At 40.9% G+C, this 17,564-nt stretch overlaps 1 protein-coding gene across 5 annotated transcripts in view; it reads left to right on the top strand.

The window, feature by feature from the left end:
- The first annotated feature begins 404 nt into the window (after positions 1 to 404).
- The window catches only part of LOC140206139 (xenotropic and polytropic retrovirus receptor 1 homolog), a 371,957-nt gene continuing 354,797 nt past the window's right edge, over positions 405 to 17,564 (top strand). For all 5 annotated transcript variants that reach the window (XM_072274355.1, XM_072274359.1, XM_072274357.1 and 2 more), the window contains exon 1: positions 405 to 654. In XM_072274355.1, coding sequence (XP_072130456.1) covers positions 586 to 654 — 69 coding nt within the window. In that variant the 5' untranslated portion in view covers positions 405 to 585. The remainder of the gene's footprint in view (positions 655 to 17,564) is intronic.

A 17,564-nucleotide genomic window follows, 5' to 3' on the forward strand; every position in this document is an offset into this window, starting at 1 on the left:
AGCTTTTGCTTCACTTTTCCATTATGTAGTATTTCATTCATTTACTTTGCTGGATGGTGCCCGGGGGACTTCAATTAAGGCTGCCTATAGATTTGCTGTGTGAATCAGCAATTCAATTTATATATGTATATATAATGATAAGAACACACAGTAAAAGTGACAGCCCGAGGCCGACACTCCCAACCCAAAGCTGCCGGCGGCTTCCCAGCAGTAGCTCGGAGACCCAGGCCGTAATGAGAAGGAGCGAGGCGGCGCTGCAGCGTGACTCTCTCCCTGGCCGCAGGCGGTGACGCACCGACGCTTTACAGCGACCAGCAGGGGGCGGCGGTGTGCGCGCGCGCGCGCGCCCTCACACGCTCGCCCGCCCGGCGAGACCGTGCGCGGTCACTGATGAGTGTATTGTCAGTAAGATGGCGGATCATTGGTAGACAGTCGCTGTCTGTGTCCGTGGAGGGAGCAGCACTATCAACGACAACACGCGGAGCGAACTGTTATCTCTCGCTCGGTAATGCTGTTTAGTTAGCAGATGTCCCAAAGTCACTGTTGGGATTTTTCAAATTTAAAAAGAACAATCTTCCACCAGTCATGAAATTTGCCGAACATTTATCAGCGCACATCACACCGGAATGGCGCAAACAGTACATCCAGTATGAGGTGAGCACTGAGCCGGACGGGCAGGGGTGGATGGGTTAATAACACTGGGGACAACTCGTATCCGGGGAAAGGGAGAAGGAGGCAAGCGAGAAACTGAAGGCGATGAAGAGAAGGTGTAAGGCAGGCAAGAAGAGAGCAGGGGGACGTTGAAAAACAGTGGGCACTGACGAACGCTATGAGGGTAACAGCGACGGGAGGAAGGAGGTGAGAAGAGCAATGGGTTAAAAAGTCGGGCAAGGAAGAGAGTGGGTGAACCAGGAAAAGTGATAGCCAGGGCCCCAATGAACTGGAATGTGTGACGGGTAGAGGCACAGGTGTAGCTGGTGGGCAAGTGTAAACGGGTAGGGGTCAGGGTGACTGGCAAGTATGGGTGTGGTGGTAGAATGGGTAGAGGGGAAGAATGGGTTAGGTAATGAGTAATGGTGCAGGTAGTAATGTGCAAGAGTGACAGGGTGACAGATGGAGGGATGCAGGGGCAGGTAGGGGTGATGTGAAAGAGGGAGTAAGGGTTGTAGAAATGCTGGGGTGGCAAGTTGAGGTAAAAGTGAAGTAAAGGTCCCTGGGGTTATGGGTAACAATTGGGTGAGGGTGTAGTTGACTGGGTAAGGGTGAAGATGCCAGGCAGATGAGTGAGCAGTTCTGATGGGCCTGTCAGGTAGGGGTCCATGTAATGGAATGAGGGTTAAGGAATAAGAGTGTTGGGATGATGGGTAAAGGTGACACATAGGAGCAACGGTGATGAGTGGTGGCAAGGGCGATGGGATGATGGGTGAGGGGCAAAAGTGATGGGGTGAAGGATAAGGAGCAAGGATGTTAGTGGTGAAATGTTGATGGTGGGATGATGTATAGGGGTTAAGGGTGGCATATGATGGCTACCAACATGAGTGATGGACTGTGTAGAGGAAGCATAAATGACAGGAGACTGGTGGGTTATGGGTGAGAGTGATAGAGGAATGAATGGATGAAGAGGCAACATTAAGGTGTTGAAGGTTAGGGACAAAGAAGTAGTTCCTTTAGCCCACTGAGTCTATGCCAACTGTCAACACTCCATTTATACTTTCTATGTTAAAAGTGACAGGAGTATTAAGTAAGATGCAAAACTGACAAGAATACTTAATGGGGGTTATTGTAAGTACAATAGGTAAGCATGCAGAGGTAGTGAGGGCTGATTTGCAAACTGAGGGTAATAGGAGAATGATAGGTGGGGGTACAAGGGTAATGTGTCATTGTATGAGGATTACAGGTAATGCTAAAAGGTGCAAGAGTGGTGAAAAGAACATCAATATCTTTTGTAATTGCAATAATGTGCTATTGATGAGTATTTTGTAGTTTTGATACAAGTTGAAAACATGAAGTTGAATTTCTCAGTATTGCAGATATTATATTATGGTTATATTCAAATATCAGTTGTGTTGTGCATTTGAGATTTCTGATGTTTTGTTGAAATTTGAAGAAAAATGAAATTAATGATTTTTGCATTTATATGGTGTTTTCATGCCCCCTTCAGTACACCCAGGATATTTTACAATTAATTAGATATTTGAAATGCGGTCACTTCAATAGTATGAAAACTGACAAAGTCTCTAACGATAAGAGAAAAAAGGAAAATTGTTTTGCTCTACAGTTATATTGAATGTAGTGAAGCAGAGATCCTGTGGTTGATTTTTCCTGACCCTAGTTGGGGCTATTCAGCCACAGTCCTACTTCTGTTAACGTGAAAACAAAATTATGTTCAATAGTTGGACAGTATAATAGAATTAGATGGTCCATTAAGCTTGCACTGGCATTTTTAAGTAGATGTCCTTTAATTCTGTTTTCTTGATTTTTCCCTTGCAAATCTGATTCCTATTTAAAGCCATTGAATCTGTTTTCAACACCCCTTTGGGTAGTACATTTGTTGTGAGGTAGAGTGACGAAGCTAGTAGAACTGTGGCCTATTGGCTCAAGTGACCCAGGTTCACTCCTGACCTCCTACAATGCAGTCAGTAAAATGGTGCCAATTCCCTGTTCCTGGTACATTCCCAAAATGTGCAGGTTAACTGAAGACCATAAGTTATTCCTATTGTGCAGATGAGTAGTCAAATATAGGGGTAAATTGATGGGAATGTAAGGAGAGTAACAGGGGTAGGGCTAAAATGCATATTTAATAGTGGGTCTGACTTGATGGGTTGAAGGACTGTTTCAGTTTTCTCTGTCTGTGAGCAAAAGAAATAGAATGTTGAAACTGCTGTTGATGACTATGTATTTTACAACCTGTTGAGGCAGTGTGAGTTGGGATTGGAATACAAAATGATTGAAAGGGATGAAATTTGCAAGTATTTTTATAAAAATATGTTGAGGCAACATGCAAATCACTCTACGGGATATGATTAAATTTCACCAAAACAGCATTTGTAAGTGCATTTGACTTGATCACTAATGCACAAGTATGTGTTAATTAGGTATGCCAGACTTGACTATTCAGTTACTTATAATTCAGCAATTTATAAAGCTATGATTGTTCTAATGCCAGGTTCATTTTATCATTCTGTCATCGTTCGTAATTTCACCATACCTTCCAAAATAATGTGAAATTGTTCTGCAACCAATTGCATTAAGTACAGAGTACAGAGCATAACATTTAAGAAAAAAAAACAAGTAACAGTGTAACAAAGTGGGTTGTATGAGGCAGATGGACAGCTTGTATTTCCACACAAAATAGTTCAAAATAAGAGAATTAGAACCTGAGTAGATTCACTTAGTTTCTTTATCACAGTTAAACACAACCAGTAGAGAGGTGCCTGAGGCACATGAATCCAGTTTGTGATCTGTTACCATTGCCTTTACTTTTTAAAAACTTTAAAGAATTTTAACACTTGACATAACTTCGAGTTTTCTCTTGTTTCCATCCATTGTAGGATAACCAAAATTCTGCATTGGCAGCAATAGTAGTTGTCATTCTATGAGAGTGTGCAGAGTGTTGGAAAACTGTTCTTTATGGAAATAAATTAGAACAAATATTGATCATTAAAAAGAATAGGGGAAACGACATCTAGATTGCCTTTTGTGCCTCTTTCATCTTGTAATGGCTACCTTTTTAGTCATTTGATCTCTAGTGTTTCTACTAACCCTTTGGAATGTGAGAACACCTGGAGGAAACCCACATGGCCACAGAGCAAATGTACAAACTCCTTACTGAAACTGAACCCGGGTCACTGGTGTTGTAATAGTGCTGACCTGCATTTATCATGGATAAAAGGTTTTGACTGTCTATGCCTCCCATAATCTTGTAAACTTTTATCGGGTTAGCCCTTAACCTCCAGTGTCCAGGGAAAACAAACCCAGTCTATTCCAATCTTTTTGCAACTAAAGGTCTCCAAACCATGTATCATCTAAGTGAATCTCCTCTGCACTCTCCAGTGCAATCACACCCTTCACTCTATTCCACTTTCAAAAGCTCAAAATCCATTATAGTATTCAATTTCTAGAGAAGTCATGTTTTCTGAACTGTCAAACATCAGGATCTTTTGAATTGAATTGATTTTATTGCTTACATCCTTCATATGCACGAGGAGTAAAATATTTACATTACTTCTCCATTTAAATGTGCAATTTATAGCAATTTATAATAGTATGTACAACAGTATAACATAGAAATATAGTTGTGTCAGCATGAATTAATCAGTCTGATGGCCTGGTGGAAGAAACTGTCCAGGAGCTTGTTGGTCTTAGCTCTTATGCTGTGGTACTGCTTCCTGGATGGTGGCAGCTAGAACAGTTTGTGGTTGGGGTGATGTGGGTCCCCCAATGATCCTTCGGGCCTTTTGTACACACCTGACTTTGTAAATGTCCTGAATCATGGGAAGTTCAAAATTACAGGTGCGCTGGGCTGTCCGCAGGGTTCTGCGGTTGACAGAAGTACAGTTCCCATACCAGGCCTTGATGCAGTCAGTCAGGATGCTCTCAATTGTGCCCCTGTAGAAAGTCCTAAGGATTTGGGGGCTTTTGTGCCTTTTTCACCACACAGCCGTAATGTACAGACCACATGAGATCCTTGGTGATGTTTATGCCAAGGAACTTAAAGCTGTTCACCCTCTCAACCCCAGATCCATTGATGTCAGTAGGGGTTAGCCTGTCTCTATTCCTCCTGTAGTCCACAACCAGCTCTTTTGTTTTTGTGACATTGAGGGAGAGGTTGTTTTCTTGACACCACCGTGTCAGGGTGATGACTTCTTCTCTGTCGGGTGCCTTATTTTTATTTGAGATTAGGCCAATCAGTATAGTATTGTCAGAAAATTTAATTTGCAGTTTGGAGCTGTGGATGGCAACACAGTCATGGGTATACAGAGAGTAAAGGAGGGGGCTTAGGACACAGCCTAAGGGGCACCTGTGTTGAGGGTCAGAGGGGTAGAGGTAAGGGAGCCCACTCTTACCACTTGCCAGCGATCTGACAGAAAGTCCAGGATCCAGATGCACAAGGCAGGGTAAAGGCCACGGTCTCTGAGTTTCTTGTCATGCCTGGAAGGACTTATGGTGTTGAATGCTGAACTGTAGTCCAAGAACAGCATTCTCACATAAGCATCCTTCTTCTCCAGATGTGTAAGGACAGTGTGGACATGTTAGCATTGGAAATGCTATATAACCACAGTTGTTGGATTGTACGATATGGTAATCTACTTTTCCAAATATCTGAGTAAGTTCCAGGTCTTATTTGGGATGAAGGATCATTCAACTTGAGGAATAGAATTACAGATAGTAGTAGTTTATATAAAAGATAATTATGGAGAGAAAGATTCCTTCATAATTCATCAGGAGCTGGGAAATGAATGTTTAGGGATGCTATTATCACTGCTTACGAATTACATGGAGAGTTTGGTTGATGTTAGCAATTCTTTGAGCTTGTGGTTTATTTGGCTGAAACCTGAAATTGGATTATTGCCTAGAATCATCAGGCTTGGACTTATTATCATTGACATATATTATGAACTTTGTTGTTTTGCAGCAGCAAAGAATGTTGGTCAATGTTAAAAATAAAAACAGAAGTTTTACTACAAACCCCATTTCCAGAAAAGTTGGGATATTTTCCAAAATGCAATAAAAACAAAAATCTGTGATATGTTAGTTCACATGGAACTTTATTTAACTGACAAAAGTACAAAGAAAAGATTTTCAATAGTTTTACTGACCAACTTAATTGTATTTTGTAAACATACACAAATTTAGAATTTGATGGCTGCAACACACTCAACAAAAGTTGGGACAGAGGCATGTTTACCATTGTGTTACATCACCTTTCCTTTTAATAACACTTTTTAATCGTTTTGGAACTGAGGATAATAAGTGTAGTAGATTTGCAATTGGAAATTTTGTCCATTCTTGCTTGATATAAGACTTCAGCTGCTCAACAGTCTGTGGTCTCCGTTGTCTGATTCTGCTCTTCATGATGCGCCATACATTTTCAATAGGAGATAGATCTGGACTGGCAGCAGGCCAGTCAAGCACGTGCACTCTGTGTCTACAAAGCCATGCTGTTGTAGCCCGTGCAGAATGTGGTCTGACATTGTCCTGCTGAAATAAGCGTGGATGTCCCGGGAAGAGACATCGCCTTGATGGCAACATATGTCTCTCTAAAATCCTAATATACGCCTCAGAGTCAATGGTACCTTTATATACATGCAACTCACCCATGCCGTGGGCACTGATGCACCCCCATACCATCACAGATGCTGGCTTTTGCACCTTTCGCTGATACCAATTTGGATGGTCATTTTCATCTTCGGCAGAGAGAACTCGACGCCCGTTTTTTCTGAAAACTAGCTGAGGTGTGGACTCATCTGACCACAGCACACGGTTCCACAGTCTTTCGGTCCATCTGAGATGAGCTTGGGCCCAGAGAACTCGCCGGCGTTTCTGCAAAGAGTTGATGTATGGCTTCCTCCTTGCGTAAAACAGTTTCAAGTTGCATTTCTGGATGTAGCCACGGACTGTGTTGAGTGACAATGGTTTTCCGAAGTACTCCCGAGCCCAGGTGGCTATAATTGTCGCAGTAGCATGACGTTTTCTTAGGCAGTGCCGCCTGAGGGCTCGAAGATCACGTGCATTCAACAGTGGTTTCCAACTTTGCCCTTTACGCACTGAGGTGTCTCTGAATTCTCTGAATCTTTACACAATATTATGTGCTATAGATGTTGAAAGACATAAATTCTCTGCAATCTTGCGTTGAGAAATGTTCCTTTTGAACTGACTAACAATTCTCTCACGAATTTTGGCACAAAGGGGTGAGCCACGACCCATCCTTGCTTGCAAAGACTGAGCCTTTGATGGACGCTACTTTTATACCCAGTCATGATACCTCACCTGCTATCAATTAGCCTGCTTAATGTGGAGTCTTCCAAACCGGTGTTACTTGAATATTCTGTGGACTTTTCAATCTTATTTTAACTCTGTCCCAACTTTTGTTGAGTGTGTTGCAGCCATCAAGTTCTAAATTTGTGTATATTTACAAAGTACAATTAAGTTGGTCAGTAAAACTATTGAAAATCTTTTCTTTGTACTTTTGTCAGTTCAATAAAGGTTCACGTGAATTAACATATCACAGATTTTTGTTTTTATTGCATTTTGGAAAATATCCCAACTTTTCTGGAAATGGGTTTTGTATATTTTTGCAGTGTAATATGGGATGCTGGAAGATTTTGGGACAGTTTTTTTTGGTAATGACTTTCAGAATACTTATAACAGTTAGTGCAACACTATCACATTTAGGGGTGTTCCAGAGTTCGGAGTTCGTTTCTGGCACTGTTCTGTAAGGCAACGGTCCCCAACCACCGGGCCGCAAAGCATGTGCTACCGGGCCGCGAGGAAACGATATGATATGGCAATATGAGTCAGCTGCACCTTTCCTCATTCCCTGTCACGCACTGTTGAACTTGAATGCACGCGAGGTCATTACGCATGTGAGGTCATTACCCGCACGTCATCCATGTCAGCACGGGAAGAAGATCAACTCCTCGAGCTTGCAGATGACGACGGGCTGAAAAGTACGTTTGACATAACATCTCTGCCGGCATTCCGGATCAAAGTCAAGGCTGAATATCCTGAGATAGCCACGAAAACACCGAAAACGTTGCTTTCATTTCCTCCAACATATCTCTGCAAGGCGGGCTTTTCTGCAATGAATGCAACGAAGACTAAATTGCAGAATAGACTGGACATAAGGAACTCCCATTCAAGTATCACTGTCTCCCATCTCTCCTCGATGTTGCAGGGAAATAAGCCCAGGGCTCCCACTGATTCAGCGATATTGGTGTGTTGCAATGATTTTGTATGTTCATACGGGGAAGATATGCGCTGTGTGTTTAATGTTATGATGCTATTGGCTTATAAGTGACTTATAATTGACTTAGCACTATATTTATGCACTGTGTTACATAAAAACTAAAATAACACTGACATATAGTAAAAGCAGGAATGATACGATAAATAAACAGCCTATATAAAGTAGAAATAATGTATGTATAGTGTAGTTTCACTGAACAGAATCGCCAAAAACAATTTGTAGAAAAAAATCGGCACGTACACGCATGTGCACACAGGTGCCTACGCAAGGCTTCATGGTCGTCTTTATCGGGGTAAACACAGCTTATTTGACTGCTACTCTTGTCCGTTGGCAGCCCCCCCCCCCCCACCCTGGTTGGCCAGTCCACAAGAATATTGTCAATAATAAACCAGTCCGTGGTGCGAAAAAGATTGGGGACCCCTGCTGTAAAGAGTCTCTGTACATCCTCCCTGTGGAATGGGTGAATTTTCTCCGGGTCCTCCAGTTTCCCACAGTCCAAAAGTGTACCAGGTACATTAATTGGTCAATGTATATTGTCTTGTGATTGGGTTAATCAGATTTGTCGGGAGTTGCTGGGGCGGCATGGCGTCGAGGACCGAAAGGGTCTACTATAGCTATATAGCTAAATAATTAAATGCTGTACCCTGGCAGAGATGGTAATTGTGCTTCCATAAGCAATAAAGATCCTTGCCCTATAATTATCCTAAAAGTTTCTTTCTTTTACCTGGTGAAAGTTCGGCAGCTGTGTACACACTTTTACCAACTGGCACCTCAGCTCTCAAGTCTCAAGGGACGAGATGAATTTTCCAAGTGCCTTGTTTATACATGTTTGAACAAACTGAGCTCCACAATGACAAATTTTCAATAGCACTGTTTTGACACTCTTGCAGATGATGATGGGATTCTATGGTTTAGTCACAGCCATTCAAAAAAAATTGAGCCAGTACCATATTAAATAATTTAATGAAGATATCAGATATGTTGGGTGTCTCTGCTGTTGAATAAGTAGTCTTTTGGATTCTTTCTTTCTGGAATATGAAATTTTAATTAGTAGTGATTTGTGTGAGATGGGAAGTATGGGATTTCAAAGAAGTGTTTGCATTACCTATTTACCAGGCATCGTAAGTGTATTTAAATTATAGTTAAAATGGCACCATAAAAGTGCCTTTCCATTGAGTACTGGTCCTTTATTGGCATCTCATTTTCCAAAGGCTGAGGTCAGTCTCTTCACTCCCCTCAGTATCTTAGAATTGCTCCTTATTTAGTGTTTGGCTTTTAAGTCTATATTCTGCTCATGAAGTGCAACTTGGAGCATAACGAAGTTGCAGAAATTGAACAGTCGATAATAGAATAGCAAAACCATATCATCTGTTATTTCAGTTGGCCCCAAATAACTTATAACATTGGCCTGAATAATTTAACCAGAAATCACCGCGGGATGATACTTTAACAGTAACATTAATTTCAATTCAGGTTCAACTGTTCAGTAATTTGAGTTCTGTGGCCAATTGCTTCATGTCTACTATTTTCCATTGTCAATTGAAATGTTTGAATGAGGCAGATAGTGATCGAGGCCCATAGTGGAGCATTCTATTTATGATCTTGGCAGAATGCTACTTAGCGGGAGAGGCTACAAACAGTTTATTCAGTATGAAATTAGGTGCTGAATACTGTATAACAGAGTTTTGAGTACAGCAGAGAATTAAAGTGATATTAGAATACACAATAGCATGAACATAGCATTGATTTGAATGAGACCAGTTATGTACTGTAAAGTTTGGTCACTACCTGGAGTACCTTCATCAGTCAGGAGTTGAGTATAAAATTCAGAAAGTTATTTTGCAGTTCCTTAAAACCTTTGTTCAACCATATTTGGCGTATTTTGTGTGATTCTGGATGCCATATTACAGGAGGCATGTAGAAGCTTTGGAGAGGGTGGAGAAGAAGTTCAACAGGATGTTGCTTGGATAAAAGGTGAGGTTAGATTATTTTCTCTGGACACCAGAGGCTAAAGGGTGACAGAAATACATAAAATTATGAGAGGCATAGATGGATAACATAGTCAGTCGTCTTCTCCAGGTGGGAAATGTCAAATATAAGAAAACGTAGCTTTAACGTGATAGGAGAAAGCTTAAAGGAAATTTAGGAGGCCTGTTCTGGAATTAGAAGACTGTCCATATGTGTGTGCGTGGGTGGGAGGGAAGTAAGGGCTTGTTTTGTTGTTGCTTGTGTGTTCTGTGAAAATGGGTGGCGCGCTATGTTGGTGCTGGATTGTGTGGTGACGCTTGCAGGCTGCCCCAGCACATCCTTGGGTTGTGTTGTTTGTTAATGTAAATGACGCATTTCACTGTTATGTTTCAATGTAGAGCACATGTGATCAATAAATGAATCTGAGTCTGAATGTTCTTTTTACAGAGTGTGCTACCAGGGGAAGTAGTGGAAGCGGGTTGATAGCAGTATTTAGATAGGCACATGATCAATGGGCACACACAGGCAGATAGAGTTAGTTTGGCATTGTGAACTGAATGGTCTGTTTCTCCACTGTACTGATACATGAATAGGTTATTTTGTTGTCTGTCAGATTGCAGTCATCATATGTACTTTGAAAGGAACAATGGCCAATAAATTAAAACATTGAATTCTTTGGAAAAAAAATCATATTTTGTACTTGTGTTCACATATATTACTCTACTATCCCAGCTAATGAAGATAACTAGTGCATACCAGAGTAGGAACCTCAGAGCTTCTGGTATTAGATGATGTCATCTGATGCTTAAAAATATGGGAACATTGGCCCTTTGGGCTCATTCCAAAATTTTATAGAATCATGGGTGATCTACTCATCTATTTTCATGCTCTTACCTTGAATTGCTCCAATGTACAAAAAATTATCAATCTCAGTTTTTAATGAAATCAATGAATCAAACTACAAAGCCCTCTGGGAACACAGACAAAATGCTGGTGGAACGCAGCAGGTCAGTCAGCATCTACAGGAAGAGGTACAGTTGACGTTTCGGGCCGAGACCCTTCGTCAGAACTCATGCCCTCTGGGGTTGAGCCTACCACGTAGTCACCTTCCAAGAGAGGCAGTTTCGCTTCATTTCAATCCTCAATGTTATTTGGGGATGTGAACATTAGTTTTAGCCTTCCCAGCCTGGTCTTAAGAATTTTGTATGTTCCATTGAAGTCTCTCTCATTCTTTTAAACTGTAAAGAAACAAGGCCTAGCCTGCTCAAACTTTCTTCATATGAGAGACCAGCCAGCGCAGGACCAAGTATGGTAAGTGATTGGTAGGGTTACTGTTAGGAAAATAAAACTATACATGATTCTTTAGGCCTAGTTTCACCAGGACTTTTAATAATTGTGGCAAAGTACATCTTCACTCATGTACTTAAATCTTTTACAATAAAAGGTAATAATTGGTCTTCCTAATAGCTTTCCATACCTGCTTCTTAGTTCCCATTGTGTCTGTAAAAGACTCCTAATTGTCTTTGAATGTGAATACTTTCCCAGTATTATAACATTTGAAAAATATATGTATTTGATGTTTATATTTATCCAAAGTGGATAATTTCATTTTTTTTCAACATAATATGTATTATGTATAGTTAATTCACCTCACTAGCCACAACCTCTTAATATGAGTAGGAACTATTTATTCTTACTCCATTTTCTATTGTTACTGTGTTTTCTACAACATTTGTGATCTAAAAATTGGCTTCAGATTCTGGATTAAAGAGAGGAGAAAATAATTGTTTTGTTCTGCTGCTATTATTTATTAACTTGGAAACTGTATTTGTGTTGATGGTAGGTGAGAATAAGGAGAGATTCTAGTCTGGAGTTCTCCATAGTTAATAGCCCACAGCTTTTACTGACTAGGCTTAAAGTTGAGGAATGGCCTCTTGGAAGATTTAACCACAGTGGGATTATATTTTACCAGTGTCACTGCTCTTAAGAAGAGCATGGAGGAAATTTAAAACATAATCACATAAGGTTATAATGGAAGGATATAGTGGATGATGGTTATGTATTCAAAACTTCATCTGAGATGATGATGATGCTCTGTGATATCATTGAATGGGGTAGCAGACTAATACTTGAACATAGTGAATCACAGAGTGCTGGCAGATGAGTTCTGATTTCATCATTTACCTTGGCTGTCTGCACCTAATTATGTTTAGAGAGTGTGGAATTAATCAAGGTCTTGAAATCAGCTCATCTGGTCTCTAGAGAAATGTTACTTCATGAGAGATCTGAAATGAAAGAGAAGAGTAATGGTAAACACTAGAGTAAAAAGTGGGATAGAAATTATTTGAGATGTTTAATAGGAATCAACTGTCATTAATTGTTCTATAAACTGCATTTCTTGAAGTTTTGCACTGGAAATTATAGTATTGTTAGATGTAAAATTCAATTGATGTTTTAATGTGGTCCACTTGGAATTGTGACTAGTTTGGAGAATTTTACACTAAGTTAAAAATTCTAGTTAAGGTAATCATTTGATGAAATTCGCACAATAAGTCCTCAATGTTTCCTATTAAATCCTGCATTGCTTTGTAATTTCTTGGCACAAATCACTGAATAGTCAAGTCTGGGAACATTCGCTAAACAGTCCCTCTGCTCATGCCTTAATGGCTACTGCTGGAGGTTCTGACATCCACCATCATGAAGTGCCTCAAGATGCTAGTCATGGCATGCATTAATTCCAGCCTCCCCGACAACCCCTGTTACAATTCTCATACAGCTGAAACATGTCTACAGCAAATCTCATCTCACTGTACTCGTATCTGGAGCATCTGGACAGTGAAGACATTTATGTTAGATAATTGTTTATTGACTACAGCTCCTTTTTCAGTGCTATAATTCCAAGCAAAATCATTTCCAAATTTCTAGTCCTGGGACTCAACATCTCCCGTTGCATATGGATCTTTGACTTCTTAATCAATGGACTACAATGGTTAAGGATAGGCTGCAACACCTCCACCGTAATTGTCCTCAGCACTGGTTCTCCACAAGGCAGTGTCCTCAGCTCCTTACTGTGCTCCCTGTATACACTCCAAACTGCTACAAGTTTGCAGATGATACCACCGTAATGGACCTTATCTCATACAACATTGAGGCAGAGAACAGGAAGGAGATGGAGAGCCTAGTGCATGGTGTAATGATAGTAACCTTCCCCTCACTGTCAGCAAAAAAACTAGTTATTGACTTCAGGAAGAGGAGTGCTGCACACCGTTCCTATTTACATAAATAGTGCTGCAGTTAAGAGCTTCAAGTTCCTAGGAGTGAACATCATCCTAGTCCAGCAATGGTAACATCAGGAGTAAGAAAGCTCAATAGTGCCTCTACATGTTCAGGAGGCTAAAGAAATTTGACATCCCCTTTGTCCCTCACCAATCTTTAATGATGCACCATAGAGAGTATCCTACTTAGAAGCATCACAACTTGGTATAGCAACTGTTTTGCCTGTAACCACAAGAAACTGTAGAGTTATGTATACAGCTGAGCACATCCAGAAATTAGTCTCCCTTCCATTTTTACTGTCAACACTTCTTGCTGCCTTAGTAAAGCAGCCAGCATAATCAAATACTCCACCCACTTAGATATATTCTCTTTTCCCCCGCCACTGGACAAAAGTTAGGAAAGCATGAAAGCACATAGCAAGCAGCAGGCTCAAGGACAGCTTCTATTCTGCTGCTATAAAACTATTGAATAGTTCCTCAGTATGATTAGGTGAACTCTTGATTTCACAATCTACCTCATTATGACCTTGCACCTCATTGTCTACCTGCACTGCACCTTCTCTCTGACAGTAACACTATATTTTGCACTCTGTTATTGTTTTACCCTGTACTTCCTCATTATATTGTTGTAATGATTTTATCTGTATGAATGGTATGCAAGACAAATATTTCCACTGTTTCTCAGTGCATGTGACAATAATAAACCAGTTTACCATTTATCATGCATTTCTTTGCTTGTTTAACCTTCACAAATTCACCAACATGCACATTTCCATATTGAATTTGATTTGCTCACATAACCATACTTTTGTACTTTCCTGTAGCAAGGAACATCTTCCTCAGTGAATATTGCTACATTGACAATTTTGGTATCATAGGTCTATTTCTTTGTCACAGTTCCTACATTTGTCCAAGTTATGAAAAACAAGAAGTTTACCACTGAGTTTTGTGGAATTCTATTGCAGAGATCCTGCCAGATATGAAAACTCTTGTTGATGACTGAGAAGATGTTTTTTGTCTAATTTGTCATTTTCATTGGATCTCATAGGGTTTTGCTGTCCCAATCAGTTTAGCACATATGTAACGCGCTGTAAGGTTTCACTGCTAATGTAATGGCCTCTCTGTAATGTTTCACTGCTAAGGTAATGGTTTCTCTTTAGCAGCAATGGTTTCTCTGTAGCAACTGAGAGCTCCAGCTGTTTCATGGGAATGGGCCCTTTTGGTATAGGGGTATGATTCTCACTTCGGGTGCAAGAGTCCCTGGTTCAAATCCTGGACGAGCCCCCACAATTGTAACTCTCGGTTTGGCTAGTGACTTAATCTAGGGGAAGACAGCCCTCGGCCTGGCCAAATTTAAGTAATCTTGTTTGGGTGGTTGCTGCGCAATGTGTTCCCTGTTACAAATCAGTACCACGAAATAACAGTACACTATATGCGATCAAACGATTGAGCTTTATAATTCTTAATTTGACTATATGGTTAGTAAAGAAACAAAAAAAGAAAAGGGCCCATTCTCATGAAACAGTCTAATGCACAACGTTGGAGCTCATGGTTTCGTTCATTTGTTCCCCGTCGACCTCCTCCGAGCGTAGCCGATCCTTGGTTCCAAGTCCACTCCATCCAGCAGTCTACCAACTCTTTCCATTCGCATCTTCTCTCCTCATCTCTCCCCAACAAAAGACTGTGAAATCCCTGCTCCCACACCCACAAGAAAGAACAACATCCCTCTCATTGGATAGCACACATTCCAAAGCCCCATTATCTCTAGTCATAACCCAAACATTGCTGCTACAGTGAAACCGTTACATTAGCAATGAAACATTACATAGAGGCCATTACATTAGCGGTGAAACATTACAGGGAGACCATTACATTAGCAGTGAAACCTTACAGCGTGTTAAACACATATATAAGAGTTAGTCAAATGTTTTGCTAAAAACCATGTAGGCCAACACCCTGCTAATTTACTAACACTCCTCATTGCCTCTCAAAAATATTTCAAATATTAACCACTTGCGGCTTTCCCTTAACAAATCACATTGACTTTGCTCAAGTCACTTTGCTTTTAAAAACTCATTTTTAAAGGCTAACACGATCTCTACAAACATTGCTGAACTGTTTTTTCAGCTTTTGTTTCCTTGTGAACCCATCTTCTGGCTTGGAGGTTTGTTTAATTATCCCCTACCATGAGCCAAACAGATGCTGGAAATCTTGAGCAATGTTCTCGAAATGCTGGAGGAACTCAGCAGTGAGGCAGCGTCTATGGAGAGAAATAAACCCTTCAGGGCTCTTTCTTCTGTATTGTTATGTCTATCAGTGTTCTAAAATTGTCATTGGGTTCCAATTGTCCTGCTGCTGCAGTGTAAACCTTCCCAACTGTAATTTGCAAGAATATTGAATTTGCCTCCATTGCAATCCATCTGTTTGATTTGGACATGTCTTTCTCACTCAGAACCTCTTCCGTTGATTTGAGGATGCAGCAGGGTAGATGTGAGGAGAATATTCCTCTGGGCTGTGGAGTCTAGATCTAGGGGTCATAGTCTCAAAATAATTTAAAACTAAAATGAGGCGAAATTCCTTTGTTCGCTCTAAGAGGTGGACCTTGGGAATTCTTTATCTCAGACTGTGGAAGCTCAATCATTGATTTTATTTAAAACAGATTGGTTTCTGAATAACAAAGGATTCAAGGAAAGTGGGGATAGGATGGGAAAGTGGTACTGACAAAGATCAGCAATTATCTTGTAAAATGGCATACTTATCTTGCAAGGTTGAAAAGCTTATTCCGTTCCCATGACATTCTGGTATTGTTATCATACTGACACCCACCAACGCTATGAAAAGTGTGCCTATTCATAAAAGCAGGTTCATTTCAATTCAGGCTATCAATTAGTCCACTCTCAAACAACAACAAAGTAGTGGAAGCTGGTGTCCAGCAGCGCTTGCTCACCAGTGGTGTCACTACTGCCCGGATTGCCATTGCATTTTGCTTGAAGTAGTTTGCTTCAGACTTCAACAGAGCTTTATGAGCCTTTGGCCTCATGGCAGCATTTGACTAATCAAGGAATTGTGGTGAAACTGAATTTGATGGGTATCAGGGGAAAAACTACAACAACTCAAATCACATTTTGTACAAAGAAAGTGTTATAGTTATTTGAGGACAATCACCCCAAACACACAACCAAAACATCACTGCAGAAGTTCCCCAAGCAGTGTTTTATGCCTAGCCCGTTTCAAGTGCTTCATCGGTGACATTCTTTCAATTTTAAAGTCTGAATTAGGGAATTAGGGATTTCCATTCACAACTCAGAAAATGAAACAGACCATGCTTGTGTGTAGCAAGGTCTAGAAACTATTCAAGCGCAAGTGCTAATACTGAGATGACAAGAGATGGTCAGAGACTAGATATTAGGCAGTGAGTGATCAAGCCCCTCTATTGGTCAAAATCGACCCTGTATGTTGTGTCTTAGCTGTATATACAAGTCAGGCAAGCCAGGGCAGTATGATATGGTGAGCAAGCTGTTGCCAATGCAGTAGGTTCCCCTCCATGCAGCTGATAACTCAAAAGGAATGGCAAAGACCAATCCAGTTTGACACCAGTGGCATCGCAGAAGCTGCCAGTTAGCGTTGAACTCAATGTAGGACTGCCTTGGGGACACCAGCTCCAGATTTTCCTTAGGGTTTACTCTTGAAGCCTTCCCCATGAGTGGGTATAGCCGCAAGGCAGCAGAGGTTTGAGATCAGAGCTTTTCTTCTCCTAGATGAACTACAAACCATGGTTGACAATCCCCATCTGTCAGAAGCAATGGGCTTTAAGGCGCCAGTAACCTGCCTTTGACACTTCTCCTGTCAGTTGAAACTGTTTCATTGAGCTTAGTAGCTAAGCCATACGTGAAAGCCAGGAGCTTGTTTTAGTTGTTAGAGGCTATTTCTGATATACACCATTGGGAGCATTTATAAGTAGTGGGAGCTTGTCCCCATTACATCCCCCACCCTGGGCTATGAAATTTTAAGGAACCAATTCACCTCCTGATAGTCAAGTCTTTCCACCATCAGTCAAGAATCTATGCACCAAGCCAAAGTAACCTGCATTCTAAACATTCCCTGCCACCACCACTGTATCACAGTGGCTGCTGTAAATGTCAGCTATAGTAGTCACTCATGTTGGGGGGAGCGGGGAGACAGTAGTGAATAGCACATTGCTTTACTGTGCCAGTGCTCTGAATTCAATTTCTGCTACTGATTGTAAGGAGCTTTTACGTTTTCACCATATGGGTTTCCTCTGGGTGGACAGTTTTCTCCCACATTCCAAAGATGTGCAGATTATTAGCTTAATTGAGCAGCACAGATTCGTT

Source organism: Mobula birostris, chromosome 12 (assembly GCF_030028105.1).
Source record: "Mobula birostris isolate sMobBir1 chromosome 12, sMobBir1.hap1, whole genome shotgun sequence".
Taxonomy (NCBI): domain Eukaryota; kingdom Metazoa; phylum Chordata; class Chondrichthyes; order Myliobatiformes; family Myliobatidae; genus Mobula; species Mobula birostris.